This window comes from Phyllopteryx taeniolatus, chromosome 10 (assembly GCF_024500385.1).
Source record: "Phyllopteryx taeniolatus isolate TA_2022b chromosome 10, UOR_Ptae_1.2, whole genome shotgun sequence".
In the NCBI taxonomy this organism is placed as follows: domain Eukaryota; kingdom Metazoa; phylum Chordata; class Actinopteri; order Syngnathiformes; family Syngnathidae; genus Phyllopteryx; species Phyllopteryx taeniolatus.
The window spans coordinates 24,306,400-24,329,645 of NC_084511.1; the positions used below are offsets into that span (position 1 = coordinate 24,306,400).

The 23,246-nt window shown below is 42.5% G+C and overlaps 1 protein-coding gene across 2 annotated transcripts; it reads right to left on the minus strand.

Moving 5' to 3' along the window:
* Positions 1-1,401: 1,401 nt before the first annotated feature.
* Positions 1,402-22,231, minus strand: si:dkeyp-115e12.6 (centromere protein F). 2 transcript variants are annotated; one of them, XM_061787919.1, is made up of 18 exons: positions 21,996-22,231; positions 19,977-20,162; positions 19,053-19,249; positions 18,876-18,979; positions 16,443-16,504; positions 16,091-16,337; positions 14,689-14,882; positions 14,158-14,283; positions 13,534-13,662; positions 11,587-11,709; positions 11,003-11,138; positions 8,668-9,941; positions 7,450-8,151; positions 6,781-7,034; positions 5,766-5,826; positions 4,687-5,173; positions 4,379-4,510; positions 1,402-2,437 (listed from the first exon to the last, which is right to left on the minus strand). In XM_061787919.1, exons 2-17 carry the CDS (start codon positions 20,136-20,138, stop codon positions 4,392-4,394), a joined length of 4,377 nt encoding a protein of 1,458 aa, XP_061643903.1. In that variant the 5' UTR covers positions 20,139-20,162; positions 21,996-22,231; the 3' UTR covers positions 1,402-2,437; positions 4,379-4,391. The 2 variants fall into 2 exon arrangements, with proteins under 2 accessions (XP_061643903.1, XP_061643904.1); XM_061787920.1 differs by lacking the exons at positions 1,402-2,437; positions 4,379-4,510; positions 5,766-5,826 and having other exon boundaries at positions 4,879-5,173.
* Between the last annotated feature and the right edge of the window lie 1,015 nt (positions 22,232-23,246).

A 23,246-nucleotide genomic window follows, 5' to 3' on the forward strand; every position in this document is an offset into this window, starting at 1 on the left:
CTCTTTTGAGGCAGACTCATGGACGATTAAATAAAACAGCGAGTGAAGTGAATTTCGTAACAATGGGAATATTAAAGGCCAAATGTGCAAAATGTTGACGAGAGCAAGGGAGGCAAAAGGGAGAGAGGACGGTCAGCAATGGCGGAAATGAGTCGTTTCATCAAGATATTCCGGTTAAATACTTTGGAGGAGTCACCACACGGGAGTCGTTCGAATGCAGTCGGATAAAACTTCAAATGCGCCATCATAGACGGCCACAATGTATGCTGATGGGCATGTCTGAATTGTTTACGATCTATGCATATTTTTAAGTGAGTTGCCAATAGAATAAAATATCTCACTCCTGCCATTTTTGGACGCAAGCGACCCAAACCCAGAAGAAAAAGTTCAGCGAGGTAATACAAATACTGTTAAATCTATAATAGAAAAATATAATTTAATAATAATAATTATTTTTTTTTTTTAGTATTAATAAATTTAGGCTATTAAGAAAATGTCTGTGACTTAAAATTACATTACGCTATATCATTTTTTAGCTGTTGAAAAAAAATACTATATTGTGATGATAACAAAATTGAATGTTTATTTTAGAGATATCACAACCGATTCATCGTCAACTAATCGATCATCAAATTAAGCAACAAATATTTTGATAATCGATTAATCGTTTAGAGCATGGATGTCAAACAAATTTTTGTCGTGAGCCACACTGCAGTTATGGTTTCCCTTAGAGGGCCGTTATGACCATATAAATGTACAATAGCCTGATCATATTATTACATAAAATATACCCCCAAAAATTATTTGATAACTAGTTTTGAAATACAAAGTCAAGGAAAACAATTTTTTACACATGGAGACACACAACTTGCTTTCACAGGCCACATCTGGCCCGCGGGCATTGAGTTTGACACCTGTGGTTTAGAGCCATTGTTTAACTTAAAATTGTCTAAATCATATGATTTCAGCCTCTCAACAGTAAATATTTTCTGATTTTTGCAGTCCCCCATGAAAACAAGCTGATTTTTGTTTAATCAAATTAAGACATTGACAAAGTTTTTGTTTTCTTCTTTAACATTTTAAACATGTTTTTTAGACTTTCCATAACCTTCAAAATGGGTTAATTTGACACACAAAATTAACAGAAGAGTTGAAATTAAAAGATACAATTTAATTAAAACAAAAACAAACATAATAAAAAAAAAACATTAAAAAAAAAGGAAAATTAAATGTTCCAAATTGAGCTATGACGGGTCTTCAAAATCAAACACACAAAATGTGGCTACACTATGGAAAAACCCTGTGGACGAACGACTAGAAATTCACAATGCATCCCGGACGGTGGAATCCAATGTAATTCTGAGTAATCAGACTACATACAAAGAATGAGGGCAGCTGGCAGACGTTGAATCTTTTAATTTGGAGCCGACACAACAGGGATATGTTCACATTAAGCGTTAGCAACATACACAAACAGATGCCATGTTCACAATCGCTAATAAATAACTATGCATGCCACAGAGATGAAGGGAGAAATGTGTGTGTAGTGTAGTAACAGTCCAATCTACTTTTTCAAATCTAAATACAAAAGAAAAAAAAAATCCCTTTTTTTAAACTTCAATTACAGCAGTGAATCTTGGGTGGTGTTCAAGTCTTTTAGGCCAGCCCCCTAAACTTGGACAAAATCTAAACCCTTCCAACACAACATTATCTGATTATATTAAGCAGCTCGTGCTAATAAAACAGAGTTGGTTTTCTGGAACAACAAGCACATCAAAAGCAAAGCGCGAGAGGAGAGCTGGCTTGCTGCACATCACCATAAATGGAGCGGAAAGCAGGTTAGCCGGCGATCGGCCCGCTACTACTCCCACACACACACGCGCACCCACACACCATCCACAAGGAGACATGTTTAAAAACATAGCTAACCTACACACACGCGCTACACTTTCACATAAGGCGTTTACCTAAACACCTGCCCTTCACTAAAAAACATTCACATGTCCATAAATAAAGCTGAATGAGGAAATAAACGGGAGAAATGTCACATTTTATAACAGGCTCCCTTGGCCTTAAAAAAAAAAAACAATAATAATATCAATAACAAATAAAACTCTGTTACACCAGGGCTCCACACCACAAGTTCATACAGTTAACGAAGCATAAATAGTCTCTTTGGTGCGGGGAAAAAAAAAAAGTTGTGGTGTGGAAACAGTAACAAATCATCACTTAACGACCTGTGGTGCATTGCTAAACATGCAGTAAATCATGACCGTGAAGTTATTTGTGGCTAATATAGCGATGATGAAAGCATCAGATGCACAGTGGAGGTTTGTGCGGAAGACAACCGGCGTACAGAATGTCCCTGAAAAGCCCAGGCTGTCCTTCACTGCCGATCACTTCCACCACTGTATGCACGTGTGACCATGGAAGGGGTCTGAAAAGCACGAGACCGCCAAGGAGGTTACGGTTTCAAGGTAGGATCCAGGAAAATTCCCCCCCCCCCCCCTTTAGAATGAACACGGCAAAGCGCCCCCATGCCCCCCACTTTTTTCTTTTTAAACACAATCCTTAATTTGTGAGTCAATCTATGTTTCGTCTATGTTCTACGAAGCGAATGTCTAGTTTCACATACAGTGGTACCTCGACTTATGATTTTTAAGAGATAACGAGCCGTCACTCGGATGATTTCTTTGTCTTGAGTTGAGAGCAAAAATTTGAGTTATGAGCTAGATGGTAAAAGCGTGCTTCAAGCTGTTTATTGCCACTCACAGCTGGTTTACAGTAAAAAGAGAATTAAACCAAAACCATAAACTTTGTAAAACCAAAGTCCACTATCTTAGCGCTAACTCGCAATGAAAAACACCACACACGGAATGACGAAACTGCAGTCTAGGTCGGCGTAATTATAAATGATTAAACAACTTTAAGGCTGCAAAAATGAATTGATAAAATAAAAAAAATATTTAAAAAAAATCGATGATTAAAAGTGTTGGCAATGACTTTCATCATCGATACGTAGTGTCATGTCAGTCAGCCGCTGCGTCGTACGATTATTACACCAGTCTGTGCTGCCGCTGTGTGTGTGCCGTGTATTGGAGCGTGTCCTATTCCTGCTGTGCGCACCTTGACCTCGTGGGGGCAGCGTGGTGCACGCATGCAGATAAACAACTTCATCAGAATGCATCAGACCAGAAGAAGAAAGTCATGATTGAACTGGATCAAAAATAACTTGTTTTTCAGAGAATAGGAAGAATATACGCCTGTAAATATTGCTATATTATATGTATGTGTTTGTGTGTGAATATACGTCATTTGAAGATATAGTAGTATCGTTACTTCGGCGCTAGCTCTGTTAGCTTGTCAATAGGATTTTGCTCAAGTCCCTATCTTAATGCCTTGGTGGCTGTGTTCCCTTGGGTGGTCAACAATAGCGTGTTTCTGTTGTTGCTCGGTGTGGTTAGTGAAACGACCATCTCGCATACCAATCAGCCGACGAGTCAACATTTATTTGTATTATTATTTTTTTAATTATTCATAATTTATTACTTTAAGAGCTCTGGGAATTTCTTGAAGCAACCTGCTTGTCCACTTTTGTACACTGCCAATTTGAAATAATGTGCTGTTTTTGAATAAAGTGATGGAAAATAAGAAATGTTTTTTCACCCAATTAATGAAAAAAAACCAACAATAAACCGATTAATCAATTATTAAAAATAAACCCTAAACAACTTATATCGGAACATACGCATACAACAATACTCACAGGCATATATTATTTATCCTATGCCAAAATATTGCAGTGCAGCTACGACGGTCTTCTTCTGTCCATCTACATGAAGTATGTCTATGCATTATACTGCCCCCTGGTGGCAATCATGCACACATCATATCAAGCAGCACGATGCCCATTGAATTATCATGATGCACAAACTGTTTTTTTTTTTTTTTACATTCTATTGAATTAATACAGTAGAGTGCTATTTTTCTTATTAAAAAAACTCATGAAAAAAATTGCCAGCATGGCAATGGCAAATGCCATTTCCATTCATTTCACTGGGGAAAGATGATTTGCAATATCAGTGTTTGAGTTACAAGCGTGGTCCCAGAATGAATAGCACTCATATGTCAAGGCACCACCATATTTCTAAGCACTTTACAGAGACAAGCTGCTTGTCAAAGTATCGGCATCCGCTGTAAACGTGCTGAAAAATAAATAGAGCGCGATTGAATCAGATGGGAAAAGGCGATGTTGCCTTAAGTTTCCATTAATTAATTATATATTGTAGTAGTTTTGGTTCTGCTCTAGGGGATTTGTCTTTTTTTTCCAACATGAAAAGTATTTTGCTCAGCGTCCGATACGTCAGATGTTACATACCTGCGGTCACCTATCAATCCGTCTCGTCCTCCGGGTTGACCTCCTTCTGAGTGACGGGGACGACGACGGTCCCTAACAAGCCCCGCCTAACAATGTAGGGGCACGAGGGCCCAGTGGGGATGTCGGCAAAACCTGCGGGACGCAAACAAAGGATAAATAGTAAAATGAGGAGAGGAAATGGGATGTTAAACGGTCCAATTCAAGACGGTAAAATGCTTTTTTTTTGTTTTGTTTATTTCATCTACTGTAGCCATGTCCCCCCCACCACTCCCTCCCCGAACCGCAGATTATTAATGGACAGAAAGTACCTTTCATGACAACTTCCGGGAGACCGTAAGGTTCATATTCAGTGTCGTCAAAAGCGGCAGACAGCTGCGTCCTGTTTCGTCGTATCCGTTCTGCCAGACGCACCGGGTCAGCCGGGATGGGGAAGGAAGAGGAAAAGAGCATTTTGTCTCCCGTCGCTGGTCTCGCAGATGGCAGAGTTTTAGTTATGTGAGGGGAAGCGTCGTCTAACTCTTTCTTCTCGGTCTCAGCGTCAGTCTGCGTGTGCACACAGTGGCGCTCAGGGGCCGCCTCAGTGCCACCGAGGCACAACTGCTCCCGTGTTTGAGTGCTGACACTTCTGGCCATGTTGGTGCTTGCGCTCAAGTCTTTGATCGCTCTCCAGCCGCTCGAGTCGCCATCAGAATTTTGTGCGGAAGATTTGCTGACATGTTCCTGACCCATTTGATGTTCAGCCTCCTTATGTGGGCTTGAACATGTTCCTGAAGGCTGCGTTTCCTTTTCTGATGGCTGAATCACAAAAAAATGATGGCAATAAAAAAAATTTTTTAATTCAGATGAAGGTAAGATAAATCACATACCGGTTTTATAGGAGAGCAAATTTAATAACAGTGGTGGGTAAACTTTTGTGCTCAAGGGACACACTAGGTTTTTTTTTAAATGGACAAACGGGCCAGTGGATTTGTGTACGTAAAATAGTTAATTTTAATAACAAAACAGCAATACATTCTCATTTTGCAGTTATATATAGTCACTTATAATTAATATAATTATGATAATTATAATGAAGGAATATAATTATAATGAATTAACCAATTATTTAATAAAATGTATTTCATTCATTCATTTTCCGAACCGCTTCTCCTCACCAGGGTCGCGGGCGTGCTGGAGCCTATCCCAGCTGACTTCGGGCGAGAGGCGGGGTCTCTCTATGCAATTAAATATCTGTATTGTCTTTTCAAATCCTTGGGAATTTACAGTCCTGTAAATTATTTTAACAGGAAAAAACAAAACCTTCAAATCATCCCCTCAAGTAAACTACGAGGAGTCTCGGAAGTGAGCGACACGCGTGTTCGTATGAGTGATAACCTAAGTAGCTTACCTCGTTTACGTCAGCCGGGGGCTGTTGGATGCTCCTCTCAGGCAGGTTCGGCTGCTGCATGCTTCAAGTGTAAACACCAATAATACATTTTATTTAAAAGCTGCCGGACAAAACTTCATAAGATACCGTATACGAAAACATTTATTTGTATAATCGAAACCGACAGCTCTGTTTTCGAGTTGAGTCGGAGTAGTATTAATTTACCTCAATTTTTGATACAGCATGCATTTTATCTCATTAATTGATGTACTTAATTAAGGAAGTAATGATAATAGGCGGCACGTTGGACGACTGGTAAGAGCATCAGCCGCACAGTTCTGAGGACCCGGGTTCAATCCCCGGCCCCGCCTGTGTGGAGTTTGCATGTTCTCCCCCTGCCTGCGTGGGTTTTCTCCGGGCACACCGGTTTCCTCCCACATCCCAAAAACATGCATTAATTGGAGACTCTAAATTGCCCGTAGGTGTGACTGCGAATGGTTGTTTGTTTGTATGTGCCCTGCGATTGGCTGGCAACCAGTTCAGGGTGTACCCCACCTCCTGCCCGATGATAGCTGGGATAGGCTCCAGCGAGCCCGCGACCCTAGTGAGGAGAAGCGGTTCAGAAAATGGATGGATGGATAATGATAATAAATTATTAATCTTTTCCAGCCCCCAAAAGACTAGAGCATTTTTTTTTGTTACGCGTTTTAAAAAACAAGTACTGTATTTTATAAAACTGTGCAATTACCGTACGTGCTGTAGTATTTGTGTGTTGGATGTGTGCCTTTAAGGGGTGTGGCCTAGTGAGCGACATCAGGGGCTAGACAGAAGTCACTCCTTGCGAGTGTTCTTATTTTTGTATTTGTTTGTCTCGTTCAATCCACGGCTACGTCGGCGACCGCGGCTCTCCTTGCCCACTTGCGAGGGCATTACAGGACCCTTGAGGCATTATAATGCGTATAATACATTTAATCCAAAAACTTAAAATTTGCTCCATTTTTTAAAAAATTCACTTCACTCAAGCTATCTGTTGTACCTGGCGGAGAGCATGCGACCTTGCAGCCTGTTGGAGACGCAAGAGAGCAACACCACATCCTTTCTGACGACCAGCGCTGCGTTCTGGTCCTTAGCGCCGTGCTGCGTTTGCGTTTCAGATTGCGCCCCTTGGCTGGGAAGGCCCTGATCCAACATGGAGGAGGGTTGAGAAGCCAATCTCCAGATGGCCAACTCTTCAGCCTGCTGCTGGGCCACCTTCGAGTGCTCCTGTAGCTCCCTCTGCAGTGCCACCACCTGGACATGGAGGGATGCCTTTAACAGACACTTGCTATTTGTTACGACCAAATCAATATACAGTACAGTAGTCCCTTCGTTTAACGTGGTGGTATGTTCTAGTACCCCCCCCCCCGCCCACCCCTCCCGGAAGTAGCAACCATATATTTTTCAAGCTTTATGCATAATACCAACACAAAATATGCATGTGAGGTACATGTATATATTTTTTTTTTTGTCCACTTGGGGCCACCATCCTCGTGTTCTACACAATAGTATTTGTAACTCTGAATGTGTGTGGCTTTGAAAGGAGGGGCCTGACCTGTCGAGTGATGTGGGAGTAAGCGAAGATGGCTGGCCGCTAACCCGTTAGCCACACACATTCACACATTTCAGGTCTGGGGCTCTGAAACTTCAACACTAAAGCTATGGATACCTGTGTCTGCAGATAGTCGATCATCTCATCAGCACTTCCTCTCGTCTCTGAGGTGATGTCAAGTGACACACTGGGTGCGGTCGGCAGGGCGTCACGTTCCAACTCTTGCTTTGGTACCAGTTTGCTTGCTTCAGAGAGGATGCAAGTCATACTTCGTTTGAGAACTTGATCCTTGTGCTGGGGAGCGAGTCGGGATGCAGCCACCAGTACTTGTCCCTTATCTGGCCCGCACACAGCCTCGGTGTTTGCCAAAGCACAGCCATTGATGCTTTGAGTCTTATCAGAGCCTCCCAAGCCATGTGGATGAGTCGATACCGCTGAATTGTCCACCTGATTGGGAATTGTTTTTTCAGCATCAGTCGCACCGACATCAGTTGGATCGTGTGTTTGTTGAACCGAGTCATTTTGTGAGCTAAGTGCAATTGAAGTGAAAGATTTAAGATTTAAGGAACCCAGTGAGTCAAGAACATCCTCCATTTGGCCTTCATGCTCCACCTTGCAAATGTTTCCCTTTTTTCTTCCCGTTCCCTCCTCTCTCGTTCTCTCGGACTTGAGTGCGTCCAGCTCTCGTGTGCAGCGACGCAGTTCCTCTCCCTGGCTGAGGAGGGCGCCCTCCTTCTCCTCCACTTCAGCGAGAAGTCCCGAGATGTACTGGCTCTGCTTCTCAAAGCCCACGGTCAGCTGTTTGGTCTGACTGGTCAACTGAGACGGGGAAAGGTTGATGAAGAAGCAGAATGAGTGTTTTTAAAAAGGCATGAAGATTTTCATACCAATAAGAGACAATGAAGAAAGTACACAAAACACTTTGCATTTAGGTAGTGGTATAAATACTTTAAAAAGTAGTATTAAAAAAGACTAGTAAAAGTAGAGCTACTGATTCAACTCTTGTTACTTAATTAAAAGGAAAAGGCACACACAATTTTTAGTAAGTGATACTAAAAATTGTGTAAACATTATTTCAGTTTCGTTTTACTTCCCATCCCTAAATGATTGAATTATTTTTTCCATTTCGGTCTCATTTTTCCATCACAGACGCATTGAAAAGGGGTGTGTAGACTCTTCATATACACTGTAAATACTCAATTACAGATACCAGAAAAATCTACTTAAGTACAGTCATGAAGTATTTGTACATCATTACTTCCCACCACTGACATAAAAGTTACAACTGACCAAGTAGCAGTGTCGCATGTTCTAATTGAGTACATTTCCGTTTACCTGGTTTTGAAGGGCAGTCAGTTTAACTTGGAGCTGGTTAGCACGTTCCGTCTCCTGTGCATTTTGTCTCCTCAGTCGTTCAATCTCCTTGGTGAAGTTGGTGGACACAGACTTGTCCTTCTGGAGATGTTCTGAAGAGGTGTCTCTCAAATCAGAGCCCACTGGCACCGTTTGTCCCTCATGTGACAGTTGTGAGTGTTGTGGCCCCATTGTCGTTTGCTGGGAAACTAGCGTGTTGCGCTGGTTGGTAGATTGGCAGAAGACGGCGTACTGCTCCAGTGACGGCACTTCTTCATCCGAGATCATGACGTTGGACTTGAGCTGGTCAGCGTGGAGCGGCAAGTATGTCAGCGGGCCGTTGGTTAGCGGTTTCTCCTCGCATTGAGACTCTTGAGCTCCAGCGTTCTTCAGCTCAGCAAGCTGAGCTGTAAGTTCTTCCAATTTGATGCTCAGTTCTCGCTTTCCTTCTCTCTCCACGTTGGTGATTTGAGTCAGCTCCTCTTTCTCTCTCTCTCTGCCGTCTCGTTCTAAAGCCAGTTGGAGTTTCACTTCCCCAAGTTGCTTCTTCAGCTGGAAGTTGAGTTGCATCATTTCTGCCTCCCGGTCGTCTTGTGTCTGCTTCGTCCTGTCCTGCTCCTCTCTTTCCTCCAAAGTCTTCCTCAACCTGTCGTTCTCGGTCTTCTCCCTCTCCAACTCAGCCTTCCATTGCTTGTCCTGCTCCTCTTTCCCCACCCCTTGGCAGGCGTGTTTACGGCTCAGCTGTTTCAGACGCGTCCTGGCCTCCGCTTCGGCGCGTCGCTGAACCTCCAGGTCGTCCAGTCGTTTCTGGAGTTCTTCGCGCACGTCGCGCAGCTCCAAACGCAATGCGCCGTTCTCCCTCTGGAGGTCCTCGGTGTGTATCGTCTGCTCAGACTTCAGAGTATCGAGAATTATTGTGCCATTCTCGCCCTCACCGGGGGCATTGTTGCATACGCAGGACTCCTTCTCCTCACAGTTTCCTCGTCGGTGGGAACACTCAGTGTCTGCAGTGATGTGCTCAGAATCAATGCCCTCTCCAGGCTCTCTGTCAGGCGGGTAAGATATGGAAATAGCGGCTTTTTCCTGGACCTCTTCCTCTTGCTTCAGCCCCCTCGGCTCAGCCCGGAGGGCAGAAGGCCGCTTGGTGCACGTGGACGAGAGAGTGTGATGAGAGGAGGCTTGAGACGAGAAACTCTGTCCGACGGGAGAAACCGTGACAAGCTGTGTGCATTCTGGTAGAGGAGCAGCTTTTTGTTCTATAGGAGAAAACAAATATTGCACATGTGATTTTTTTAAAATAGCTTTTAGTTAATAAATAGAGTAAACATAAAAATGACTAAGAACAGTTAATTAATAAAATGGGGCCCTATTGTATATAAAATTGATAGCTGTGTTGCAAATTAACTGCCAGGGCTGATTGTGTATAATAATAATAACGCTCCTCTACGGGGGGCAGATATTCAAAACTTCATCACAAGACAGAGAATTAATATGGAAATATGAGCATAATGATGTATGTAAGTGTGGACTGAATGTTTGTTGTGTGATGGATCATCCCATGCTGTTTCTTCTATTATTGTTTGTATGTGTTTTCTTTTCTCAAAAACAACAACAATAATAAAAACAATTGGAGTCACTTTGTCCAAATGACATTATACTGCCTAGTCCTTTCATAACTTATCATCAGAAACATTACCAGAAACACTTAGGAATTTTATCTTATAAATCAAAGCAATAATTGAATAATATTGAATTTAATTGAATTAATTAAAATTCAAAACTAATTGATTTAAATGTAATATTGGTCATTGGTTGTATTCACAAAAAATTATATATATATGTATTCTTTTTTAAATATAATTTTTAAAATCCAAAATTTTAGTTTGCGTTACTGTATACTAACAGGGTGATCGCCAAAATCAATTATTCCGATATTTTGTTAAGTTTAATTAAATAAAATAACATTAAATTCAAGATAATGGCATAAAAGAAAACAGTCTTCTCCCCAAGTCAAGAGTGAGTAAATCTTTGGGGGACACGCTGTATATTATTGACCAGCAGGTGGCAGAATGGGCGAGATGATGTTTTTCTTTCTATGTACAGTCAAACATGCATTTACGACTTAAATTAATTTCAATTTAAATAATACAGATAACACAAGTGGATTGGGTGAGTGGATTCTGCCAAAGTACATTAAATGATACTAAAAATGTTACATCCCATTGCAGGGAGAAAAATCCCTGGAGTCATTATTAGTAGTCAGCGTTTTGTTGGATTATGTACAGTATTCTCTGATACTCATGTGTAGTTGGCACACCTTGCAGTTCTTTGAGAAGACGAATGGCATCCGCTCGTTCCCCTGCCAGTCTGCTCATCTCTTCCTCCACTGCTCGCTCTCTCTTCTTGCTCTGCTCCAGACTAACTGCCACGCCCTCCGCACCGAGCGTCACCTCCTGATGGCAAATATAAACAAAACGGAACTAAAGCCTGTTTAGCGACCGAGCCGAACTCTAAGTGGGTATTATGTTCTTGGAGCAGAATGCAGTTAACCTACACAATGCATAGTATGGAAACAAATTTAACAGTCTTAGGGTTGAATTTTGGACACAACTCTTGTACTGTATTTCATATTTATTGTCCTTTAGTATTACACCCGTTTTTATTCAGTCAAAGTGATTTGTGGATTTTTGATGCCTAACAAGTACAAAAATTCAGCCTAATCATTCTTGAACGTTATCGTAAATTGCCTGCTATAATTTATTTAATATGCACTTAATGCGCCTCCTAGATGCACATATGATACATTAAGACAATGTTTAAAAATTTACCAAGTTCTCTCTGTCCAGTTAATGCATAATTGATGCACGCAGGCCAGTTCGGATCTGCGTTATTGTCTTTTACCTTCAGTTTTGCTTGTATTTGTGTCTCTTTCTTCTGACTCTCCTGCAGCTGTCCTTCTGTGAATTTGACTTTTTCCTTGAAAGACTCCAACTCTTTGTCCAGCACTTGCTTCTGCTGAGACAGCTGACATGGGGAAAATAGGCATCAGGTACTTGAATACAAACAACCAAGGAGAAGGGGTAAAAACAATGGGAAAAAGGCTTCACTAAAAGAGAGCTCAATAATGAATGACTTGTTGGAGACAAGACTGAACACGCCTGAAACGCAAAACACTCCTCTCAAATCATCTTTCCTTATTGAAATGAATGAAAATGTCATTAATCTCATCTAGCCGCTTCTCCTCACTAGGGTCGCGGGCGTGGTGGAGCCAATTCCAGCTGTCATCGGGCAGGAGGCGGGGTACACCCTGAACTGGTTGCCAGCCAATCGCAGGGCACATAGAAACAAACAACCATTCGCACTCACATTCACACCTACGGGCAATTTAGAGTCTCCAATTAATGCATGTTTTTGGGATGTGGGAGGAAACCGGAGTGCCCGGAGAAAACCCACGCAGGCACGGGGAGAACATGCAAACTCCATACAGGCGGGGCCGGGGATTGAACCCGGGTCCTCAGAACTGTGAGGGTGACGCTCTAACCAGTCGTCCACCATGCCGCCCACTCTATAATATTGTATTTTCTTTTTTTTTTTTTTTTAAATACAGTAATGACATAATTACATAGAACAGTGAGGACGCCTTGGCCACCTGGGGAAGGTATAAAACAGACATACGGATATACTGCAAATGGAGACGGTCCCAGGTCCTCAGTACGGCAGTAATATTAGTCGTTCTTAGCAGGGGATAAAGAATATATGCCTGTGAGTATTGTTATATTGTCTGTCTACGTGTTTTGCCGCACTGTTTGTGTAGCATTAATTTAGTAGCCTTTAAGGCAAAGTGTTGTGAAAATACACAACATGTCATTCTCTTTGTTTTAATGGTTAGTTTGACAGTAAACAATTGGGAGTGGCACAAAATGGCCTCTTTTTTTAAGCATTGTTGACTAATTCTCTCTGCCAAACTGCTTCTGTTTGCAAAGTGAGTTGAGTCACTGCAACTGCCATACAACGCTCGTGTATCAAGTTTGCACTCGACAGTCAAAGCAAAAACATACAATAAAAAATAAAATGAAAAAAATCAACCGAATGACGGCTCCTATCTCAAAACCTCATAAGTCGAGTTACTTGCATCTCAAAGCACCACTGCAATGTTCTTTGAAGCAAGACAAAATATGTGTTAATTCCCTGCGTTTCCAACTATTTCTTTTTACCAAAAAAAAAAAAAAACTAATAAAAAAGGGATTAGCGATGAGTGAAACCAAACACATGCAGACCTAACTTGCTATGGCAAGAATAAAAGTGCATGAATAATGCTCATTATGATTCTTTGCATCCAAATCATGAGTTTCACCTGCACTCAGAGTTCCTTCAAATGTGTGAGTAACAACAACAAATATCACAACAAATGTTCATGCAATACGCTTGAACAAACATCTTGCATCTCCACCCCGGGCATGCCTTCATACCTCTCCGACTGAGAACGATAATGAGTTATGGTTTGACGTCACGCTGCCATACACAATGCTTTCTGCGCCTTTACCTTTGCTGATCAACATCTCCACTGGGCAGAAGAAACCGTGAGAAGAGGAAAAGGAACGGGCAGTGATTAGAGGAGGTAGGAGGAAAACACCGAGAAAATGAGAGCGAGCCACAGTGAATAAGAGGGCGAGCACAAAGGAAAGACGCAAGCATGGCTGAAGAAATGAGATAAGTTTATTGACCTTTGGCAAAGATAAGCGAGGTGGTGTGAAGGGGAAAAAAAGATACGCAGAAAACAGCAGCAGCGGACAACCGGCTGTCGATGCAGGAACATTTGTGCGCTTGTATTGGACTGACTGCACTCACCTTGTCCGCCTGGGCCTGCAGGGCATTGTGAAGTGTCCTGGCCTGCTGCAGCTCCCGGTTGAGTTGATTTACTTCCTGTTGATGCTGCTTTTCCACGCACTGCTTCTCCTTCTGAAGCTCCAGCAGGTCCTGAATGCGAGCAAACAAGCAAATGTGTGAGGTAACGTCTTAAGTCAATGGTGTTCAGTGTCCTGTTCACAAACAAGGAGCTCAATGGCAAAATTTACATATTCCAGAAATCGAGCGATACATTTCCAAGCATGGCCACTTCTATGCCTTTCTGTGACTCTTTCAGTCTCTGTATCTCTGTTCCGACCTTCTGATGACTGGATGTGACACGTAAAGCTCAGTGCTCACTTGCCTCCGAGAACATAATTTTCGGTTCCTTGCAATGACATGTTCACAAATCGGACCTTTGACACAGAGCAGAATTCACAGGGCGTCATGAAGAGACATTTTGTTACTAGTTTAATTATGAATAGTTATTTGCATCTTTTTAGACCTCGAAAAGCTCTATACAAAAAGCAATATATTAGTAGTAGTAGTCGTAATAGGCCGGACCTTGGGCACCCCTGTCTTAAGATGTAATGACACAATAAGAGCGATGGCCTAGTCCCACCTTACCCTCTGATGTTGCTGGTCCAGCTCCTTCGTGCGCTGTTGGTGATGCAGTCGACTGCTCTCTGCATTCTGCCGCTGACACTTGAGCTCCTCTTGAAGCTGCTTGAGCCTCTGCTCAGCTCCCAACGCCTGCGAGGGACACAAAGTACCCATTTTCTGTAGTGCTTGAGCCCAGTGATTGTTAACAAGTCAATCGCAGGGCACATGCAGTATGTATACTGTAGTCAAACAATAACTTTGACAAGGGTTCTCTACAGAATATTTTGAAAAGAGCAAAGCATTGTGTTAATCGCATCTTATTCCGACACATACGCAAACACACATCCTCTGAATTCTTCTACGGCCCCTAACGGGACAAAGGGGATGTTTTTCTCAACAAAATGTCTTGATGTCTTAGGACAATAGTACAGAGGGAAATGTTCCTTTTTCAGTGGGAACAGACTGGACTTAACAAATGAAAGGACAACTTGTGAATGACAAACTAAATGGAGTAAGTCGCACCACTACTAGCATTATTAGTATGTGTGTTGTTACCCGTTCGCTCTCCTGAGTGATTCGCGTGTGCGCCACGCTAAGTTCGTTGTGCGCCCTCTGCAGGCTGAGCTCTGTGGCGGCCATCTTCTTCTTGCCCTGCGCCATTTCAAACTGAAGTGACTTCAGCGTCTCCGTCTTCACACTCAACTGTTCCTCCAGAGACGCCGCATGATGCCTCATTTGTAACGACGACGCTGGTGGACAGAACAGAGACACTACTTAACACAGCGGTGTCTTGCGATACGGCCAGTGCCGAACAGTGTGACATCATAATTTCCAATATTGTCAGTTTTTCAGCTATTTGCTGGTTATTAAAAAGTCCTCACTGCATTGCCCAAAAAAAAAAAAAAAAAAGAAATGGGGGATGTGTTTCTGCATCAAATAGTAAAGTGTCCACTGAATGTGTTAAACAGGAACTATCGTCAAAGAGTGCCAACAGTGTACCAGCATGCAAATGTATATGTTGGCCTAATGGCCTTGTGAATGACCTACTCGTTCACCATTGTGTTCTGTCCCATGTACACAGATATCAATAGGTCTTTGTTACAACGTCTGCAGTTAATTTATCATGCAGGTGTAACAGTAGCGAAACATTCCTGGCATGACGTAGAAAGAGGTTATGTTTCTGATCTGAGAAAACAAGCAGCAGGTTTTATCTTACCAGTATCTTGCTGGGAACATAATAAAAAGACTCTCACACACACCGTAGGTCAACACTGAACCAGACCTTGTGTGTGCAGAGAAGGTAGCATGCAGGAATCTGTGGCAAAGTCTCTGATTTCTTCATAATGTAGAATGAAAGCGCTGTGGCAGATATTTCATAAATGGCGTGTATTGTAACTTCACAATCCACTGGACATATTTTACAGTCGCTATGCCATAAAATAATCCTTGCTTCCACACTTGACAACAAATGAGGGTCAGAAGATACTTTATAACGGACAATTTACTTTTGAGGTCTTGTATATAAATAGCTGGGTCTCTAGAGAGCCATCAATTCAATTCTCTTTGTTTTATGTTTAGTTTGACAGTAAACTTCAACTGGGAGTCTTGAAGATTCTTTTTTTTTTTAATTGCTCACTATCTGCCAAACTGCTGCTTGTTGTGAAATGAGTTGAATTTATTTCACTGCCACCATACAGTGCTTGTATCGAACAGTTTTGCTTGCATGTCCATCCACCCATCCATTTTGTGAACCGGTTATCCTCACTCGGGGTAAAAAAAATTTGTATAGAAAAAAAAAATGTGGTTAATTGCATCTCAAGGGACCACTGTATGTCTCCTTCAAAACATTATTGGGTGTATTTTTCATCGCAAATCAATCAAAACTAAGTACGGCGTGCCATCGGGAAACAATTGAGTCTTGCAAGGGCTTTGCTAATCATTTTGAATCCGCACTCACTGTCTGCTTGTGTGCAGAGTTCTTTCTCCCTCTCAGGCGCCTCCTGCTTTGACTGGTGGTCAGCACCGGGTGTCAGGGGAGAAGACGGAGATGGCCTCCTGGCCGCTGGCCTGGGGTCGTCCCGCTCCCACGGAAAAACAGCCGAGGGAGCGGCGAAAGAGTCCGATTGGTCGGACGGGTGGCTGCGGGGCGGGGTCTTGAGTTGCCGCGGCAACGAGGGACTGGAGGCGTCTGAGAACTGGAGCCGCTGATGAAACGAAGACACAGATTTTACACCCAAAGTAACTCAAGTTTCACCACAATGGAAAAACATGAACAATTCAATTCAACAATATATCACGCTCCTACTTACTTGGGTGTGTAGTGAGCGCTGCGATTCCTCTCTCTGCCCCGTCCTCTCATCCTTTCGGCTCCCTGAAGGACAAAAACACAGCATTTGGAACAGATCCTGTGAGGAACGAATGAGTCGTTTAAGCCGAAGCGGAATGAAGACAGTGAAGTGGTCTCAGGACAGAAGAGGAAAGACATCTCAGGCCGTGGGGAGAGAAAGCCTGGGAAAGAATGGGAGCTCTGGGATTTTACTTATAACCTCTGTTTTTATGGGACCTCACATCGCATTATGAATGCATTATAGCTGCGACCCCCAACCACTGGGGTACCGCGTCGCTCACAGAGACTGAACAATAAGTATTTGACTGTTTGGCAGAATCTGAAAGGAGTTTTACATAGAAAATCAAGTTCAAACCTCATACAATATAAAAAAAAAAAAACGGAAGCCCAAAAGCTACCCAAAATGAGTTAAAAAAAAAAAATTTAAAATAAGATTTTGTAAACGGTTCTTCAGAAAGGTGGAAAAGGCCAAATGATGAGAAAAAAGAAGTACCTTCTATTTCCAAGAAAAAGAAAGCTACATTTAAGAGACAATATCAGCTGCCCGGCTTCAATACAGGTTTATTGGTGCAGGTGATTCTCATGCACCAAGCCCGATCTCATGTGGCGACAGGCTCGCAAAAGGAGGCAACGAAGCCTTCAAAACTGCTTCGGGACGTGAGTGATTCAATTCAAACGTATTGCACATAGCAGTGAAATACAACTGCACTTAAAAGTATTGCACTGGATTAAAAAAAAAATTGCATTTAATTCTGTGATTCTTTCAAGTACCACTAAAGCACCCGTGTCAAATTCAAGACCTGCGCGTCAGATCCGGCCCACTGCACCGCTTTATGTGGCCCACTAAAGCAATTAAAGTCTGTGTACGTCATGTTTCTTGCTACGTTTGTAGTTTTTTCTTCACTTTTAACAGATATTACAAGCATTTTCTTTCACAAAATCCCTTTTTAAAAGGGAACTAGAACATAAAATTGCTAAAATGTTGTTCAAACTATGTCTTCATCACACAGCATACACAGGGAGTCTGCTAACCTGTTTTGCGGGTTTGGCTACGTTCGCGGGGGCAGTTGTGATGTTAATCTCGATCTCCAGAAGAGCGTGATGTTGCCCAAAGTGGCAGCCCCCTGAGATTGAGGAATTATTCCGTTTAATTTTTATTCCACGAACACAATATTAACGAGAATACTGTGTGTTGAATAGTGAGTGGTGGCACATATGATTTATTCTTGCAAAAAAAAAAAAAAAAAAAAAAAGGGGGTCTACTGCCACTTTAACATAAATTGAACAATAAATGTACACTTAATATTTGTGTGCCACAATTTTCCATAACTTTTGATTTCAACTTAAATTCCTTTAAATATAGTAATATATGTAACAATCTATTCCCGGGGTAATTGTGGATATGAAATAACATGGTGAGGTGACTACACATTTATATGGTTTTCATTGTCTTAAGGGCCCAATGAGGAAAACCATAACTAACTTGGTCTGCGACAAAAATAAGATTGACACCCCTGCACTAGAGGGAGCCTGCACCATACCACACTTTGAGAACCACTGCTCCAGGCTCTTGTTTTGTGCATAATTGTTCTCCACGTGGCGGCACAGCTGCTTCAGAGTTCTGAGGACCCGGGTTCAAAATCTGGCCTCGCCTGTGTGGAGTTTGCATGTTCTGCCCGCGCCTGCGTGGCTTTTTTCCAGGTACTCCGGTTTCCTCCCACATCCCAAAAACATGTGTGGTAGGTTGATTGAACACTCTAAATTGGCTGTAGGTGTGAATGTGAGTGAAAATTGTTGTTTGTTCATATGTGCCCTGCGATTGGCTGGCGACCAGTTCAGGGTGTACCCCGCCTCTCGCCCGAAGATAGCTGGGATAGGCTCCAGCATGCCCTCGACCTTAATGAGGCTAAGCGGTACGGAAAATGAAGGAATGTTCTCAACGTGACCCTCAAAGTATACCAAATTGATGCATTTAAAGTAGGTAGGTAGGTAAATAAATAAATAAGCAAATTAAATACATAAATAATCCAGGGGGGATCGGGGTAACCACAAAACATATTTGCTCCCCCACCTTTTGAACCAACATTACACAACTGGCTAAAAGTGTCATTCTATGTTTGGTTGTATTTCGGCTGTGTATGTGTGTGTGTTTGTGTGCGTGTTAGGGGGAGGGGCCAGGCACTCACAGAGGCAGAGTAGAACACAGACACACAGAAGTAGCGCGACAGAATCGCTGCCCAGCAAAACGGTTTAGTTAATACATCGGTTACATACTGTATGACCGATGCAGAGTTATCGGTACTACGCTATAACCGGCCCGATTAATCGGCCTGACGATTTATCGGTCGGGCTCTACCCTACATCACAGGGCTCAGGATCTGTTTTCGGGGTGTACCATGGTGTTCCTTCGGTGAGCTTGTACTCCAGCAGGGTGTGGAGAAAGGAGTGTTGTCTGCAGACCTGTTGCTGTTCTGCAACTTCTCTAGTTCTGCCTCCAGTCTGCAAGGAGGGGCAATATTAATCAATGAAAGCAGATGTAGTCATGCCACCTCATTAACTTGATCCACTGTACCGTTTAACTTCCTGGGTGAGCTTGTTGTTGAGTGTCCGGGCGGCATCGAGCTGGCCCTCCAAGGAGCACACTTGGGCCTGTTTGGTCTGAAGCTCTTGGGTGAGGCGCTGACCGCCAGTTTCGGCCAGCTGGGCAGCCTCCTGGACACTCTGGAGCTCCCTGCGCACCGCCTGGAGCTCCCCACGCACATCCTCGTACTTAGAAGTGACCAGAAGAGATGATAAACTGTGATAGCGTTCTGACATCAAATTCCAAATTCCGTTGCAAACTGAGGCTACATTCTTTTAATATCTGTCCTTGTGAGAATGATATTTCAAGATCAAGACTGTATTCTGCTAATTATTGTGAAGTATTGGCACTGAACTTTTTTTCAAAGCTTAAAAATCAAGTGTTTGATTGTGGGAACCCTGTAATCAGCACAAAGCATAATAGGCTGCTGCTGTATATTAGTAAAAGACCTAAATAAAGACCGATGACAAATAGTTATTGCAAATGTATTGCAGTTACTTAAGTTAAATCCAACTGAACTGTACTTAAAAAAATCTACTAAACTTGTAAAGTGAGAAAATTTACATTACTTGGAAACTAAAAAAAATTACCACTGCTACTACTTTTCATGAAAAGTAAAAAAATATACCACTCAAAGCAACAGAATGTATTGTAGCCTACTGGATGAAAAAAATTAATACAATTTAATGGGATGTGTAAACACTGTAGTCTGTACACCATTCTAATACGTTTGGTTGTATTTCAGTTTTCATGTTTTAAATGTTGTCAATTTAATTTGTATTTAATTCGGTAATTCTGTCATGTATGTTTAGTGGTTCTCGTAACACATTTTGAGAATCACTGCTCTCATGTAAAATATGTGCATTGGCTCAATAAACATTGGGAAACACCGTTCTACACAACGGCTGCTTGTACCTTCACACTTTGCTTGTTGTGGCTAACGTGGATGTTGTCCAGCTTCAGCTGCTTCTGCTTGTTCTCTCTGGACAGACGCTCCTGGTGGGCCTGCAGCTCCTTCACTTTTTGCAGAACCCGTCCCGACAGGCCCGCGGTCCAGTCCTCCTCGGCCCAGCTCATCTCCGTGTCTCTCTCTGCTTAGGCCTAACCGGGAGCAATAAAGAACCGTACTTTTTAGCCTTGTGTACTGTACATGCACGACTATTTGTTTAGTCCAGGGGATAACGCGTAATAATTTATTGCGCATCCCCAGTTTGAGAACCACTGGCTTAGTCTATTGTAGTCCCTCCCTCCCTCACAAGGACCAGGAATTAGCCTGTCCTCAGAGTCCTGACAGTCAGCTGTTGGACTTGGAGTTGAAGGAAAAAAAGAGACACAAAACCAGGATGAACACGCCTGTTGAATAAGCCACTTATGGTTGTGTGTGTCACGAGAGGGAATTCTTGTCACTGTGCCTCTCTATGTGTGTGTGTGTGTGTGTGTGTATATATGTTATGTTGTTATGGAACTGATCTCCAAGGAAGACGCTGTTGTCACCGCTGGGGCAGCTGTGACTCAATGTTTTGCCAGCACTCGAGGAATGAAAATAAAATCCCCCTTTTCAACATGTTTGACATTTTACAAATCGGTTTTCTCACAGTTAAAAGGACATTCACGCGCATGCAAACAACAAGGTTGATCCAACGCAAAATCGGGAATGAAGAAATGCTTGATTTAAAAACGGAACCCTGACCAAACCTGTTAGGGGAATAATTGTCAACACGGTTTTAATTTGTCCTTCAGTCTCAAGGCAATGCACACACAACTCAGGAAAGATGACATGTGACAGTAAAAACCTTCAATTGAAAGAGACTGGAATAAAGCATCTAATAATAATTGATTTTTGTGTTAGTTTTTTAATCCTCAAGTGGAGATTTTGGTGCGCGCGACACAAGAGACACGCATGCCCTGAGCTGAGACCTTCTCCTTCCTTCCATCGTCCTCCCTTTAAGCTTCCTTCTGTCCTTCCTTTCATACATTCCTCTAACATTCTACATTCCTTCCTCCCTTCTTTTCTTCCCTCATTCAATCCTTTGTCCTTCCTCCATTCTTTCTTTTCTTCCATCCATCCCTTCGGGCCATTCCTCCTTCCTTCCATTAATCACCCTAACTGCCTTCCTTCCATCTCTCCTTCCTTCCATAAATCCATCCACCCTCCCTCCCTCCCTTCCTTCTCTTTCCTTCCTTCACTTATTTGTTCTTCTTTGCTTCTCCATTTCTCTTTCCTTGCTTCCTTCCTGCATCCGTTCTTTCTTTCCTTCCTTCCATCATCCATCCACCCTTCCTTCTATCTTTACATTCTTCATTCAGCCTTCCTTCCTTCCTTTACCAATCCTTCTCTTTCCTTTCATCATTTCATACAATCCCTTGTTCCTTTCATACATCCATACTCCCTCCCTTCTCTTTCTTCATTAACTTGTCCTTCCTAGGTTCCTCCATCCATACATCCTTCCTTCTATCTTTCTTCATTCATTTGTCCTTCATCCATACATCCTTCTTTCTTTCCTTCCTGCCAAACCTTTTCTCCTTCCTGCCATGCATCCCGACTTCCGTCTATCCTACCTTCCTTTCCTCCCTCCCTTCTTCCTTAAAAGCTTCCTTCCTTCCTTCCCTCCCTTCCCATCAAAAAGTAAATTTAAAAAGTTTAATTCTGAATGTGTGTGAAGGGAGTAGGCAGAGATAAGCAGTTGGACATCGACCTTATTATTATTTTTTTAACTCCGTATCTGATCACGAGCTTCAGTCGGTGACGGTCTGGGTGACAAAACAAGCTGAGTGACGGCCATTCATTATTGCCTACAATTATTATATATTATTATAGTGTTAAGGGTATGTTCAAGTCACCACTGGCAGTCTGTCAATCAAGTGACACTGTGGTACGAGCTGCCATATGCTAAAAGCTACGAAAACACACACAAAAAGAAGCTACTAACTTACCATTCACTTTGTAAGAGTTGAGAAAAGGGCGCCGACCCGAAGTCAGCCTCACTCTTCGCCGCGTTTCGGCCGAGACAGACTCCCCACTTTCGTGTCCCCGAGTTGGAGGTTGATATCGTCCGTTTGTTTGTTGTTGTTGTTGTTGTTGTTTGCCCTCGCCAGACAGCAGATAAATAGCAGATGGATGCGGCGCGTCGCGTGCCGTTGACAAGCCGACAAGAGAGGTTGTGGCACGAGGCGGGGCGGGGCTTAAGTGACGTAGCAGGAAAGTTCTTTTGGGAAGGGGGGGGGGGGGGGGGGGGTCCTCGTTGATCTCACGCAACAAGCTCGGGTGGCCTCTAGTGGACAGATGTGGAGGTGTTCCGTGACTACTTGTATGTCAACAGGTGTGGCCCGGATTGGATGAGCTGTGACAGAGTGAACCCAATGGCCTAATTTTAGCGATATAAATGACTTTTGTTTGTTTTGCTCTTAGCATCTCTCGTATGAATGTGCATTGTTACCGGTAGTGGGACTTAAACAACAGAAGTGCATCAGCGACTGTCATCCATGACCACATAACGAGGGGATTACAATATAAACCTATAAAGTGAATCCCAATCACAATGTGCCATGAGAAATTATCTAATTTTACTTAATTGGTCCCAAAATTATTACCTTCAAATAAAGCCTAATAATGTTCATCTATCTATGCCAATGACGTATCGTGACAAGGCCGACCATTTAAATGCTCTTCACTCGATGGCAGAAGGTACAATGTCAAGAGACCTTAAGATTAGGTAAAGCCTATGTCAAGGCCTTACCTAACCTAACCCCAAAGATATCTTGAACTGGAATTCCGGCTAGTCAGAATCAAGTTGTAGATATCTCAAACTGCAATTACTCATATCTACAATTCAGGTGCAGATATCTGTAATTCATGTAGCAGATATGTACGACTGAATTGTAGGTATCTGTAATGAGAAACCCCATACACATGAACGAAAAATAACATTTGGCCGATGAATAATGTCAGTGGAGAGATACGATTTTTTTTTTTTTACTAGGTAAAGTGAATTAGATACCTGCAACACTCGCCTAGCAGTTAAATGTTAAGTGCTTGTTATAACCTTTGTATGTGCTGTTGCCATTTATATAACACTCAAGATTCCACACTAAGCAAGTCAATTAAGACAAAATATTTGATGTCATGCTACCTCGCTTCGATTTTACATGAACTCTACCAGGCATGCCGGCAGTCGTTTGTAAGAG

Coding starts and splice junctions, on each gene's coding strand:
- si:dkeyp-115e12.6 (XM_061787919.1), bottom strand. CDS start 20,138: ATGAGCTGGGCCGAGGAGGACTGGACCGCGGGCCTGTCGGGACGGGTT. Junction 13,663..14,157: donor TGGACCAGCAACATCAGAGG/GTAAGGTGGGAC, acceptor GCTCGCATTCAG/GACCTGCTGGAGCTTCAGAA. Junction 8,152..8,667: donor TGACTGCCCTTCAAAACCAG/GTAAACGGAAAT, acceptor TCCCCGTCTCAG/TTGACCAGTCAGACCAAACA.